The sequence below is a fragment of the Macrosteles quadrilineatus genome, unplaced genomic scaffold (assembly GCF_028750875.1).
Source record: "Macrosteles quadrilineatus isolate MER2022 unplaced genomic scaffold, UCM_ALF_1.0 Scaffold_10__1_contigs__length_6754688, whole genome shotgun sequence".
In the NCBI taxonomy this organism is placed as follows: domain Eukaryota; kingdom Metazoa; phylum Arthropoda; class Insecta; order Hemiptera; family Cicadellidae; genus Macrosteles; species Macrosteles quadrilineatus.
Window position 1 is genome coordinate 5,586,965 of NW_026542603.1, and position 15,414 is coordinate 5,602,378.

A 15,414-nucleotide genomic window follows, 5' to 3' on the forward strand; every position below is an offset into this window, starting at 1 on the left:
TCTCAAGAAAACATAGTACAAAAGGAACTTCAATTTTAATCAGACATAACTATTCAAGACCATTTCTAACAATCAATCAAAAGGAAAACACTAATAATTGCAAAATGTAAACAAATAAAACATCTGATGAAATTAATTAACATATAAATAATCATCTAGAGACAGTCATTTTCAAAATACTCCCACCTTTTGAGTCTTAAGTTTCCATTATTTAAAGACTCAAAACACATATTATCATATTAAAAGTTCAGTCTTTTTGGTAACTTAATTTGTTTTCCTCGTTTTCTAAATTTAACTTTATTTACAACTTTTCCATTTGAACTTTCTTTATCTTGCACTTCTTCTACTTCTTTTTTGTTTGAACTTTCTGAGTTCAAAATTGCTATACTTGATGATACAGACTTTTTAAATTCATATCCAAAAGCGTCTTCATCACATTCACAAATCTTATTATTTTCGGATTCCATCTTGACAGTTACAGGATCCTCTATATTAGGAATGTCTACACTACACTTGCCAGAAATAGGTGTTAACAAAGATGTTATAGTCATTACACTTGATCTACATGTCACTCCTTTTACTTTTCCTTTCCCCATTAACACCCAACCAAGTAAGGTTTCCATTGCAACTAAATCATATGTCAAAACATGACGTTTCCCTGTAAACAACTTTCCACCAATATCAGATCCAATCAAAACTTCAATTGGCCCTTCTACAGTGTCAGAAACATTAAAACCAAAAGACTGTAATTCGTTTATCCAAGGGCCCGCTTTGATTTCTGAAATATTATTACATATCACATCTTGATCTAATACCTCAAAGTTGCAATAGTAATTGTTACCCAAATCACTTAACCTTACTTTATGTCGATTGTGTTCAACAGCATTTGTTACTGATCCACCAAACAATGCATGATTAAGGGTTTCCTTTCCAAATGATACATACCCCATTTCTTCTGCAGTTTTCTTCAAAATGTAGGACCTTTGAGAACCAGAGTCAAAAATGACACGTGCTGCTCGTTCTTTATTACTTCCTCTAATATTCACACGTACAGTTTGTAAAAATACTTCAGAGTGTGCATTATTAGCTAAATTACTTTCACAACGTACTAAAGTGTTATCATTAACATAATTTACATTAGATTTATCTTGAGACTTGTTACACATTACTGTTGCATGTCGACCATTGCAAAGAGAACAGTTTAGTCGAACATGACACTTCTTACTAACATGGCCATACTTTGTGCAACGATAACATCTGTTACTTGACAATAGGTTTACCGTTTCTAAATGTGTCAGATTACTACAACTCTTACAATTTTCTGTCAAATGTTTTTCACCACAAAAAATACATTTCATAGGGGGTTTACCAACCTTTTGGTTGACAAGTCCGGCTGCAATTGGTATTGATTCCATTTTGTCTCTTAAGAATGGTTTGGATGACTTACGCAATTGTCTCTTCGAGTCTCCAAAACCTGAGGTAGCAAGTGAAATTCTTTCCTCATTTGTCACTTCAATTCGCAGAAACTTCAAAAGCGCATCGAGTCTATTCTTCAAATCAGCTTCTGGATCAAAGTCGGGATGACGTTGCCACGCCCTTAAAAGATCCTCTGGCAAACACGACTCAACTAATGGGTAAAGAATAGCCGCACATTTATCAGTAGTTACTCCTAATGTGTCAAGAGCTCTGATTTGACATTCTAATTTGTCAAATAAAGTCGAAATCACTACCTTTTGTCTCAAGTTATTGAGTAGCAGCTTTAAAAGTTCTCGAACATAGACTTCTATCAAAAGATCATCCCTTCCAAAACGACTTTTTAAACTCTGAATAGCATCTCTATAATTCTCTGATGTAGCAGGATAGCTATCTACAATTTGTCTCGCTTTAGAATTTGGAATAGTGGCCTGAACTAAATAGTGGAACTTATCAACATCATCAATAGAGGGATCTTCATCTATCCTCTTAAAAATTCCCCAAAAAGGAAGCCATTCTTTAAGATTCCCACTAAATTGTACTAGTTCAATCTTGGGAAGTCTAAGCTTAGTCTTTAGATTTGAACTTCCACTCTTAGCTGAATTACTACTGACCAAATCGTAATCTCTAGAATCATTCAACTTACTTTGTACCAAAACATTTACTTGATTGTAGGTTTCCAAATAACTATAAGCTTTAGACACTTCTTCTTCAAGAATTGCTTCACTTTCCTCAAATTGAAATAAATGGTCAGATATCTTTGTGTCTAAATTCATACTTACAGTTTGAAACCTACCTTTTAATTCATCTAAGTGAACCGTTTCCTGTGTAAGTTCATCCTTTAAATGGTTCACTAGTCTTGAAAAGTTTGCCCTAACAACAGTTCTATGTTTCTTGTTCTTATTAAATTCTCTAACATCAGTTTCACTCATCATACTATCCTGTCACGGTCGCCAAATGTTAAAACGCGATACTGATTCTTCTAAAAGGGGTATACTTTTTAAATAATCTCAAGAAAACATAGTACAAAAAGAACTTCAATTTTAATCAGACATAACTATTCAAGACCAACTCTAACAATCAATCAAAAGGAAAACACTAATAATTGCAAAATGGAAACAAATAAAACATCTGATGAATTAAATTAACATATAAATAATCATCTAGAGACAGTCATTTTCAACACTGTATAAGACCCATTTTGTGTGCAAAGCACATGACCTATAATTTTTTAATAAAATATTAGCATTTGTTAAAAAATATGAATCTAGCACAGTTTTATTACTGCCATAGGCCTACTCTTAATACCTTGTAAATAAAATTAGTTCAGGATTACATAGTAAACGATACTTAACTAAACGATCACCAGGTAACCGATGTACACATATCAAAACCTGATGCCTGATACCTTATTTATTGACAAAGGGCACAAAATAATTAAAATGCAAAATGTTTCTAAATTTAATGCATTTGTTTTAGATCCCTAACGAGACTCCTAATACCTGCCCATTTCTAAAAGGTAAGTTGGAAAGAAAAATATTAAGTGTGTGTTGTTTTTAATATATGTATACAATTTTACTAGGCTGTATGTTCTTAACCTTTCCATGGTGAATGCGGTTTGATGGAGACAAAAATAAATATCTAACGTATAATGGTAAAATGGATATCAAGAGGTTCCAAAATGATGACGTAACGGACTGCCACGCCTGTCTCTGTTTAGTAGGGGAAGAGGGATCTTTTCAACTTGTAAGCCTTCGTCACCGACGATTTGCGAGCTATTCAGTCTGTACTGTCTTTAAATAGACAACTAGTTTTAATATGTATCAGCTGACGTATTTGTTTGTTTTTGTTAGGAGTGTTTGGAATTGGTATTAAAACAGGCTTTATGTAATGTTGGTTTTATTTTATCTTTAAATAACTTACAATGGCGACGAGGATGAGGAAGAACGGTCGTAGACACCAGGAACTAGAGGAGGAACGTACAGTGATACCGAATAAACCTATGTTTTGTTCTAATTTTGATAAATTTTATGAAGACAATGAGACCTGGCGCACATAATTGGTAAGAATAGACAATTTCTTTGACTTAAATGTGATCAAATCAGAAGTAAAGAAAAAGCAGTATCTGATAATTTTTTTTAACACCTTAAGTATTCCAAGATCTAAGGATTAGCCTAAGCCCATCTAATGCAGAAGATAAAAGTTATAATGGATTGTGTGAAATTTTACAAATATTACTTAAGCCTAAGGGTAGTATTATCGTGGAGCAACACAAGTTTTCTAAACAAGTCCAGAAACCTTGGGAATCCGTTGGTAGTTTTTCCAAAGACCTAATAAACTTAGCGAGCAAATGTGATTGCAAATGACCAAAATGTTACACGTCGACAACTGACGTCCACTTGCGTCAGCGGTTTATTTCAGGACTTTATGATGGAAAGTTGTTGTCAAAATTAATGGAAATTCATTAAAATAAAGTTTTTTAACCAATGTCTTGAAATAGCTAGTAACTTTGAACAGATCAAAAGTAAAACAGCAAGAATCAGTAAGATGAAGAACTGCGAGTGGCTGGAGGGAACCCAAACGTGTCCGCTTGCATCAACATCCCAATTTGACGGATACAGAGTGGCAGAACTGCTCCGTGGTGATACATCCAATCTCCGACAAATGAACGTTAAATTTTTACATTGTGGTGGCTTACATTTTAAGCAAGAAAAGACTGGATGAGACAGTTAAATTTTTACTCTTTGTTGCCATAAATGAAAGGTTCGTTTACCTCATTTGCAGAATTCATCATACTTTCAGGAACTTATTGTAAACTCCGAATCTGAAAAAAAACAGAGCTGTGAGGCTTGGATCCATAAATTATCTGGATAAAATTCGTCAATTCAATTCCGCCTTTGCCATGGTCAGCTCTAAAGCTCATTTTGACGAGAGGGTCACACAGGGGATCTAAAATTTTAAGATCCATGACACGTTTTACCACCGAGTAGGTAATCTAATTCTTCAAGAAGGTCATAATCCTAAATACGCACAGATCTATAAGTTCGACGTTGGAACCCAACAGCGCATGTAAAACAATTCAAACAAAAAATTAAATGAAAAAATATGCGGGAAATAGGGTTAAACAATGCCAACCCATTTGCCCAATTTTAAAAACTGTGGCAGAAAATTGTAGAGACGAGAGCTGAGAGGAGTTAGATTCTTATGTGCATGGTAAGAGACAAAAGAAGTAAACCGCGACTTCCCTCGCTACAATGATGCTACCTGTATATATGTCGCAGCTATTTTTAAGCTGAAAACAGAGCACCACCTGGTCAAATAAATCTTTTTTTATTTTCAAACACTAATAGTGTTTAACATGAATCCGTTCTAGATGCGTTTAAATCCACTCTTATGTTCCCAACCGGAGACTTTGGTTGGGGCACCTAATTCAAACATGCCTAAAACAGAACATATCGTAGAAATAATTTAACTATGCTTTAGTACGTGTCGTACTGGTTGGCGCCAAGAGAGGGATTTAGTTTGCTACGTTAGGTCAGAAAAGCTCACTTTACAGTGTGTGGTTGACATCTAAGTTCTTATAGAAGGCACCCGCCTACAGTACATAAGAGATAACAAAAGCAGTATGAGAACGGATCTCTATTTAAATATTATTGTACCGTAGATTGATTTTATAATTTTGTACAACATAATATATTTCATATTTCTATAATCAGTCACAGGAATTACTTTAGAGTGACTCTATGATTGAGGTTTTTCTGAATATGTTTTTTCTTCTTCATTATTTTATTACAAGTTGCATTTTTGCTCGATTTCGAGCAACAGGTTATCTAGTTGGTATTAAAACAGGGTTTTATGTAATATTGTTTTTTATCATTAAATAACTTACACAGTCCAATATAAACCTGATGGTTTTAGATGTTTGAAATCAGTCCAATTTTTTCACGTTATGTAATATGTGACTCACAAACAACCTTTTTTTTCGTTTAGAATATTATGAGATTTTTCTTGCATTTAAATTTGTATATATATATATGTACAAACAGAATATGATACAATATGTTTAATCTTCCCTTTAAAAAAGCTTAATTATTATATTTGAATCTATAAAACTGGAAATATTTAGTCACTACGTCACTATGTACAAAAGTTGTTTTCTCTTATTAAACCTAGTTACATATTACGTTAATTTCAATATCAAACCCAAAGCTTACAATGATGCTGGGTCCAATCAATAGTTGTATTAACAAGCATACCTAGTTCAAGTAAGCATATCTGTGTTTCAAACAATTCCCCTTTTGTGCTACAAATAAGTACAGTAAATTCATTCATTGAGGCAGCGGCGGAGAATCTTGAATGCATATTTTAAACTGTATATGAATCCACAGTGAGTGTAGAATAAAACCCCAGCTGTGTTTCCTTGTAGTTGTAACTTTTAGTTCATGCCATACTTTCGAATCAATGTTACAATTACAAGGACATTTATGTTAAACACATTATTAGCTTCTTATAACCCAATGATTGTTTTTACAGTTCAAGAAATGGTTTCGGCACATGAAGAATACAAAGTTGGTCTTCATAAAAACACCCTGACATTAGTGGCAGTCTACAGATTACCGTCTAAGTTGGTTCTCGAATGCTACAAAGCTTCAAAACAGGAAGATTCGACATTTTATTCGGTGTTCTCCGATGCAGGAAAAACCCATGCTGTAACTATTAAAATGTTTGATTGTTCGTCAAAAGATAATTTTTTCAAAACATTATTTGTTGAAAGAATCAACTTTGATGAAAATAATTGGGTGACTGTAGTAGGAAGTCGAAGATCGGAAAATGATGAATGGTGTTCTTACAGTATTACACCAAAAAGAATAAGTTATGGGACAACAACACCATTTGATGCTTGGGTCTACTATGACTACAAGCCTAAGGATGGCCATTGGAATGAGGTAAGGACTTAGTTTTTTGGATTAACGGGTTTCAGACCTCGATTAGGTAGTTAATACTTAGTAATATTACACTTGAACACGAGGAAAACTTAAAAAATCTTGCCAGCTTTACTAGTAGATCGAATTTTATGGTGAATATCATCGTTGAAACACCTTGACGTCATTCATCTTGTATGTGTTTAAAGTGTTTCTTAATGGTGCGTTTTTTCAGATTTCTGCAGACAAACTCTACACATCGCTTGAAGGTAAGAATTTTGTTGTTTAATTTAAGTTGACAAAGTTTAATTGAACTGTGAAAACCATCGTTTTGAAAATAAACGGCATGAGTTAACTGACACATAATTTCTCCCATTAGCTCGTCAACAATCCTTATAAAGGGTAATGGGATGGTGTAGCTATGATATTACTAGGGTTGCTTTCAGAGAGCTGAAAGCCAGTTGAGCGGAACAAACGTGATTTGATATTTGTATAAGTAACTAAATGTAAAAAGGTCAATAGATTTATTTACTAATGCTGGTTTTAAAGATTAAAATTATAATAATTCAAATTTACCTCTTCGATAAGTGTATTATGGTAGTTTTGACCAGGAAAATATTACAATAGTTGGAATCTGATATTAACATCCAAAAAGGGCATTAAAGTATAAAAAAGAGGAAGGAGATTTAACATTCAAATTCAACTGTAGCCTACAACGAAAACATTCATTTTTCACCCTTACAATTGGTTAAAGTATTTAAGTATAAAAAACAGTACCTATTAAAAAACGAGTATTGTATGACAACAGGAGAGGAAATGTGACATTTAAATTCAACTGTGCAGCATAAACATCGGTTAAACTCAGCTTTCTTTGCTGAAATTAATTTATGATTGTTAATACCAAGTATTCTTGATGGAGGATATGATTGTAATGTAACTGGAATGTAGGTCTTCTGCCATTATTAGGACGATTTAGCGACGGCATTTTAATACTGGCCTTTATAATACCATTGGCCATTGAATACAGTAGATTTTGATGAAAATGCTGGCTACAAATTTAACATGGGGATAGAATGTCTAGTTGTATTGATAGTCAAAGATAAAACATAGGCCTACGAAAAATGTAGGGCTATTTTAATGTAAGACTCAAATGTAAAACGCCTTTAAAAGACTAAAATAAACTGAATTATCAGTCATGTATTTCAATGTGTAAAAACGTAAAAACTGCAAAAATACTTACTTATTGAATAATAAAATAAGATGGCTGAAATGTAGGCATAAACATAAGTAATAAGTAAACATCGCATTCAGCTGATTTAAGTGAAAACAGAATAATATAAGTAGGGAAGACATGCCTTAAATATACAATGTAGATAATATAATTAGAAATTAGTAGCCTACTTCAGGACAGGCCTAGACAATTATCCATACCGTGGTTAAAAGTGTACTTCTATAAGCCCAGATTTACTTATTACGGTTGTAACTGGACTTGTGTATCCTACTTATGTATCCGTTTCCTACCTCCCCACATGCCTAAATTAGATCAGTGTTCAATCTGCGTTTTATCAATAAGTGTAATAACTTACTGTACCGTCGATGTAATTCAACATAATATAACCTATAAGATATTATCGTATTAAATACCGATTTCGATGCGGTTTGATATATCGCTTATTAAATCCTGATTTCTAACATTGGCTGTTTCTAATGAGCTGGCAACACAAATAGGTTCCCAAGAAAGTAGTCACCGGTCCGTATCCCTCCGCTCCTTGTTTATGCTCCGCGTATTGAGAAAGTAGTTCCGTATATTTTCTCGATTTTCAGTGAATTCCGCGCCTTAAAAAAATGTTTTAACGGCATTTTCTTGTTTATTAAAATCATAGGAATGGTTTAAAAACGTTTAAAAGAAAAGTATAGAAAGTTCAGAAATACCTTATGATTCTCTTGTTTATATTTTTCTTGTAAACAAAAAAACTGTCATAGCTACTTTAGTCCCATAAGCCTAATGTTAAAAATTTGAAATTTTAAGTTCGTTTTAAATTGCATTAGCATTATCTAATTGAAATTTGTTTACAAACCATCTCATTATTAGTCTAAGAAGTCTTGTTAAGTTTGGCTGAAATGTGTTCAGCCGTTATTGAGTGATGGTGTTATGTTGTTTGCATTGAAGTTGATCCCAAAGAGCTTCGCTCAATAAAGGTAAAATCACAAAAGTTTCAGTCATTTTATTTAGAGTTCAAATAACCAGGACGCATTTCAATAAAAATCGTTCGACTTCGAAAGTTTTTTGTTTTTTTTTTTGTTTCAGAGGACCCAGAACGTACATATCCAACCATAACTCAATCCAAAGAAGTTTTAACGAAAACTATACTTTATCAATATACCCTTTGGGGCAGAAAAAAGTAGAAAATGGAATTTAGGAGTAAAAAGATTCTAAATTAACAATTAAGTTAAAACATTAAAAAACTACTATAATTCTTTGGTCATATTTAGTATATGTTTCAAAGACTGTTTATGAACAACTTAGATTAAATTTACAGTAGAGATGACTTCTAATATGTAGGGTGAAAGTATTTCCCGTATAAGCATCTTAATTTGTTTTCAGCGTAATAATCTAACATACACAAACAGACCCCCTCCCCCTTTGATTCTTCAGTAGTAAAGATATACGGTAAATTGGTCTTGGCTTATAAAACATGTCACGCTATTCTAGACAAAACAGAAGAAACATATTTTGACAAATCAAGATAAATAGGCAGGTGTAAAGTATGTAAAACATATCAACTACATATTTGAAACAGTTTCAAAGTAATGTAACAGCAACAGCGGTAATGTGTAACAAATATCAAGCTTTGTATGAAATAAACCTCTACTGTATATATTTCATTGTTATTTTTATAATTATTCTGATCTTAACAAAGTTTAAACAATAGTAATTACGAGGGACAGATGTTTTAAAATACAATGTTTAATGGTGTGCTGGTCTCTTCTTCTGTCTTTATATAAATCATATGATGTCTTTATATGATTATATAAAACCTGATGTTGGGGTTTGTTTGTAAACAGAGATTGTTGTAGTGTAATGTTGGAATGGGCACACGGAAGGGACTAAGGCTAAAGGTGTAGTGACGTCATATCTCTAGTGGGTAATGTCTTCTCTTGAGGCGACACGATTACCGTTACGAAACGATGTGATTTCAGCGGCGTTCGTGGCATAGTTGGTAGCGTCTCGGATTGGTGTGCAGGAGGTCCCGGGTTCGAATACCGCTGGTAGCACTGACTTTTTGTCAACAAATTTTTCATATCAGCAAGTTTGGTTGGTTAGGTTAGGTTATGACAGTTTAATTTTATAATACTACATTTTAAAATTAATTTTATAATTAATTAAAGTTATAAGTAATTATTAATTAGATTTTTATCTTATATAGTTTTTATCAGCAAGTCTGGTTGGTTAGGTTATGTTATGACAGTTTAATTTTAAAAATTAAAAATTTATTTTATAATTTTAAAACAATATTTTATAACTAAAAAGTTAATTTTATAACTAAAAAAAAATTAATTTAAATTATTTCAACTTAGCAGTTCTAGCGGCGAACGCTGACACTACAAGATATGTTAGCCTTAGTCCCTCCCGTGTGCCCCACCGGTGTAATGTTGTATTAGATGGACACAATAAATATGTTACCTATTAACTATCATTGTATTGATCTCGGGAATATCTCATGGTGTAAGACGGGAACTAACCATGCCGAACAGGAAGATCAGAAAGTCAAAAAGGTATCAAGCTGATGCAGAAACTGAAGAAAATGAAATTTCAGGTAACCAGCAAAGTTCTACTTCAGTGACTCACAAATCTGACATGGTTCCTCATGGCAGGTACATTTATGTACCACCACCTTTTGATCGTTTTTTTGGAAACCAGGAGTCTGATTGGACATCCTGGATAAGGAAATTCGAACGGTATAGGGTCACTTCACTTTTAAACCATGAACCTCAGGATACTCAGATCAGTTCTTTATTACTTGCCATGGGTGATGATGCTGAGTATATTTTAGATTCATTTGCGCTGTCTAACGCCTCTTATGAAGAATTTGTACGCAATTTTAATAACTACTTTAACAAAGCTGTCAACATTGTTTATGAAAGAGTACGGTTTAATAAGAGGAACCAGCTTGAAGGGGAATTTTTCGAATTATACTTAACAGCTCTTCATAGATTGGTCAAACATTGTAGCTTTGGGGTACTTAAAGACGAGATGCTACGTGACCGCATCGTGGTTGGGGTACTTGACAGCAAACTTTCAGAATCATTGCAGATGAATAGGAACCTGTTGTTGAATGAAGCGGTAGAAAAAGCTAAGCTATGGGAATCAGTTAAAATGCAGCAAGGAACGATTAGGGGAGTAACGTCAAAGGACATTGATGTTCTTTCAGCCCGACATGATAAGTCCTCGTCCTCAGGCCCCCAATATGATAATTCCTTGTCCTCAGGCTCAGGTTCTAAATGTAATAAATATATAAGTAAAGAAGTAAGAGGTTTCAAATGTTTTCGATGCGGGGACACTAACTATCACTCCAGAGAAAACTGCCCAGGATACAAAGTGCGGTGTACGTATTGCAATATAGTGGGACATTTTGAACGATGTTGCAAAAGAAAGAAGAAAGTAGTTAAAGAGGTTGAAGCATTTGAAGATGAATGTTCTGGTAGTGACACAAATGCTTTGCTGGGTACTGTTGAGTTCTCAGTGCATAGCTTGTCCACCACCCCACCAAATGAGGTATGTTTGCACGTAAGTGAAACTCCAGTAGTTTCTAAAATTGATACTGGAGCGGACATTTCCTGTATACCGGAAGCCTTGTGGAAAAAGAGTGTTTCATGTTTATCATTACAGCCTTTTAATGGATGTAGGCATATCAAATCTGCTGGCCAATTTCCTCTGAGCTGCCTTGGAAAATTTGTATCTTCTTTAAAACTTCGCGATAGGAAGTGTGAAGAAGAACTCTATGTCATTCGTGGCCTTAAGCAACCATTACTTGGTCGTACTGCCATTAAAGCGTTATCTTTAATTATATAGGTACACTGAACTTGGTTACGAAAAACCCTTGGATGTTGCGTCCTTAGACTATCCTGATCTTTTTGCGACGTATCCGAGAGTTTTAAAGGGGGAACCCTATGTCATAAAAATGAGAACCGAATCACAACCCTACGCTGTGGCAACGCCCAGACGCATTCCATTACCCCTTGTTGATGAAGTAAAAACGGAATTGTTTAAAATGGAAGAGTTGGGTAGGCTATAATTGAAAAGGTAACTGAAGGGACTGAATGGTGTTCACCAACGATTGATCTTGCCCTCAACCGATGAATGTATGGCTAAAATAAGGGGGGGAGTAATTTTTCTAAGTTGGATGCACGGATGGGATTCTGGCAGATACCCCTAGCTAAAGAATCCCGTAGCCTGACAACATTTCTCACGCCATTTGGGAGTCATCGTTTCACACGCTTGCCATTTGGAATATGCTCTGCACCAGAACATTACCAGCGGCGCTTATGCGAAATTCTCAATGGAGTGGAGGGCTGCGTAAACATGATGAATGATATACTTGTTTATGGACACACGCTGGAAGAACATGACAAGCGTTTAACTAACGTACTAACCAGACTACGAGAGAACAACATCACGTTGAATAAAGAGAAGTGTGAGTTTAGGAAGAATTCTGTTATTTTTCTAGGACACCAAATAGTAGTGAGGGTATAAGGCCTGATGAAAATACGCTAAGAGAGGTGCTGGGCATGCCTCGTCCGAAAAACGTCCATGAATTGAGGAGATTTTTTGGTATGTACAATTATTTAACTAAGTTCGTGAAAGATATTTTAAGTAAATCGCAGCCTTTACGAAAGCTACTGAAAGATGGCGTAAGTTTTTACTGGGGTCACAGCCACAGAAAGCCTTTGACGATATAAAGGAAGTACTTGTAACAGCACCTGTTCTTTCAATGTATGATCCTAATGCTGAAACTAGAGTTCTTGCAGATGCTAGCTCTTTTGCGTTGGGAGGATGTCTGGAGCAAAAACATGGTGGAACATTCCGTCCGGCGATGTATTTGTCCAGGGCTTTAACACCAACTGAACAAGCGTACGCCCAGATAGGGAAAGAAGCCCTAGCAGTTACTTGGGCTTGTGAGAGACTCTCTTAGTACATCATCGGTAAAAGGTTCGAAATTTTCACAGATCACAAGCCACTGGTCGCTTTATTGGGAAGTAAGATTTTAGAGACTCTCTCACCACGAATATTGCGATTTCGTCTTCGATTATGATTTGAAACATGTGTCAGGCAAGAAGTTTTTTGTACCAGACACTCTCTCTAGAGTGGAAGGTTTAAATGTTAATGATGAAGAAATATCAGCTTGTGAAGTTTTGGAAGAAGAAATAACAAGTGTCAAGGAAAACTTACCCGTAACTGATGTTCTTCATAGAGAAATTGAAAAAACGCCGGAGTCTGATTTAACTATAAAGATGATCAAACATGCCATTGAAAATGGTTGGGTTTCTAATGGTAGAATAGATCCGAAATTAACTCCCTACTACAAGTTCCGTGACTCTTTATCTTGGAATAATGGCTTACTCATTATGGCGAACAGAATAGTTGTTCCTCAAGGGTTAAGACCAATGATTTTAAACAAACTTCATTCTGGCCACTTTCTGGCCACTTAGGAGTTACAAAATGTTGACGTCTTGCACAAGACACTGTTTGGTGGCCTGGGATATCCAACGATGTCAAACAAAAAGTGATGGATTGTTATACATGCATGCTCCATAGGAATCAACGAACGGAACCCTTGATTAATACTCCATTTCCTGATCTCCCTTGATCCCTAGTCGGATGTGACTTCGCCAAAGTCAAGGGTCAATTGTTTTTTGTGATACAGGACTACTACTCAAGGTATTTGGATGTGATACCAACAAATTCGACTGCTGCAGTACCCACAATCAAAATACTGAAAAGGATCTTTTCACAATTTAGTATTCCACACACACTTAGGTTTGATAATGGTCCCCCGTTTGATAGCGAAGATTTTAAGAACTTTGGAAGAGATTGGGGTTTTACTATGACAACTAGTAATCCTAACTAACCACAGTCCAATGGTCTGGCTGAGTCAGCAGTAGCAACTGCTAAGAAGATTATTCTCAAGTGTAAAGACATACATCAGGACCTGTTGGCTTACCGCTCAACACCTTTAGAGAATGGTTACTCTCCTTCAGAGTTGCTTATGAACAGAAAGGTAAGAGGGACTGTGCCCATTGCTCCTGTCAACCTTGTCCCAAAAACACCCGATCTTAAAACACTGAGATCCAAATAAGAACATATAAGAAGTAAAAGGAAAATCTGGTTCGATAAGAGGCATGCAACGAGAGAAAGAGAAGAGCTACAAGATGGACAAATGGTTTATGTCAGGGACAAGCAAGTAAAAGGAAGAATCATACGAAAGCACGAACAGCCCAGGTCCTACATAGTGGAAACGGAAAATGGGGGAAGATTAAGAAGAAACCGAGTTAATTTATCGAATCTTAAAGATGAATTTCACTAGACCTACCCAAGACGCTCGACTTGTGAGAGGAGGATGTGCTGGTCTCTTCTTCTGTCTTTATATAAATCATATGATTATATAAAACCTGATGTTGGGGTTTGTTTGTAAACAGAGATTGTTGTAGTTTAATGTTGTATTAGATGGACACAATAAATACGTTACCTATTAACTAGGTGTACAATGCAGTTGTCTGCTTGCAATATTGAGCGGAGCCAGCATATTCAATATCAATGATTTTTTTGCATTTTAAATAGAATGCCTATTTGCAGAGGTATCCAAAGTCAATCAGAAGTCAGGATTAAGTGAATGAATCGTCTACTTGCAGGAACCGTATTCTATGTTTCATCTGGTTCTCATAAATTAAATGTCTACTTGCAGTATCCAATGCCAATGATATATTTGGTTCGCATAAATGGAATGCCTATTTACAGATTCTAAAGTCAATAGTACGTATGGTTCACGTAGACGGATTGTTTACTTGTAGTATCCAAACCCAATGGTACATGTAAATGAATAGTCTACTTGCAGTATCCTCAATAAATCCATGGTCCATTTATTTTGTTCACATAAATAAAATGCCTAATTGCAGTATCCGAAGTCAATGGTAGGCTTAGGCCTACTTCTGCTTCACTTATATGGGATGTCTATGTGCAGTATTCAAAGTCAATGATACGTCGGGTTCAAGTCAACGAATTGTGTTATATTTGGTTCACATTAGTGGAATTCCTATTTGTAGACTGCAAATAGGAATTGAACATGTTCCAATCAGATAGATATTCAAAGTCTACATTAATTGCACGTCTTGCTCACATAAAATGCTGTAAGTTATTTACAGATTCCAAACGCAATATGGTGCATCAGCCTAATTCCGGCAACCCTTATTATTGGTTTAAGTCCTGTGGTCCGAATATTACCATTTCAGATGGTAATATGATTGGTTACACCACCTTCCCATATGGTTGGTTACATGACTGTGCCAAATTTCCTGCAGATCGCTTAAGCCTGTCAGGTGGAGCCTGACCTGTATTTGTAAAACAAAGGCAGTGAGTGTAGTATAAGAGCTTCGCTTCACTCCGCTCAATAATTTCGATACTGCAAATGAATCATGGTAGGCCTAAGCAATACCTGTATTATTAAAAGGCAATAACGATTATTATTATATTATTATTACCCATTGTATGTAGAATTTGCTTTTCTTTATTTTTTTCAATGTCTTCTTTCTTCATTATTAAAAAAAGAATCATTTATTTGTACAGAAGACTTATTTGCATTGAACATTCATAAAACTCGCCAATTCTATTACCTCAATAACTGTTTACCAGTATTATTGTTTTGAGGGATTGGGGTAGGCCTCACTTAGTATAGGCCTATAACTTAGGTCTAGTTTTATTTTAGCAGTTAAAAGTAAGAAATTGTCGTCAACCACTTTCAAA

General features: G+C 35.0%; 1 protein-coding gene across 1 annotated transcript in view; it reads left to right on the plus strand.

The window, feature by feature from the left end:
• The window catches only part of LOC129004653 (uncharacterized), a 276,975-nt gene that overhangs the window by 49,945 nt on the left and 211,616 nt on the right, over positions 1-15,414 (plus strand). The window contains exons 6-8 of the mRNA XM_054433204.1: positions 2,953-2,992; positions 6,007-6,419; positions 6,631-6,664. Of these exons, the coding sequence (XP_054289179.1) occupies positions 2,953-2,992; positions 6,007-6,419; positions 6,631-6,664 (487 nt within the window). The remainder of the gene's footprint in view (positions 1-2,952; positions 2,993-6,006; positions 6,420-6,630; positions 6,665-15,414) is intronic.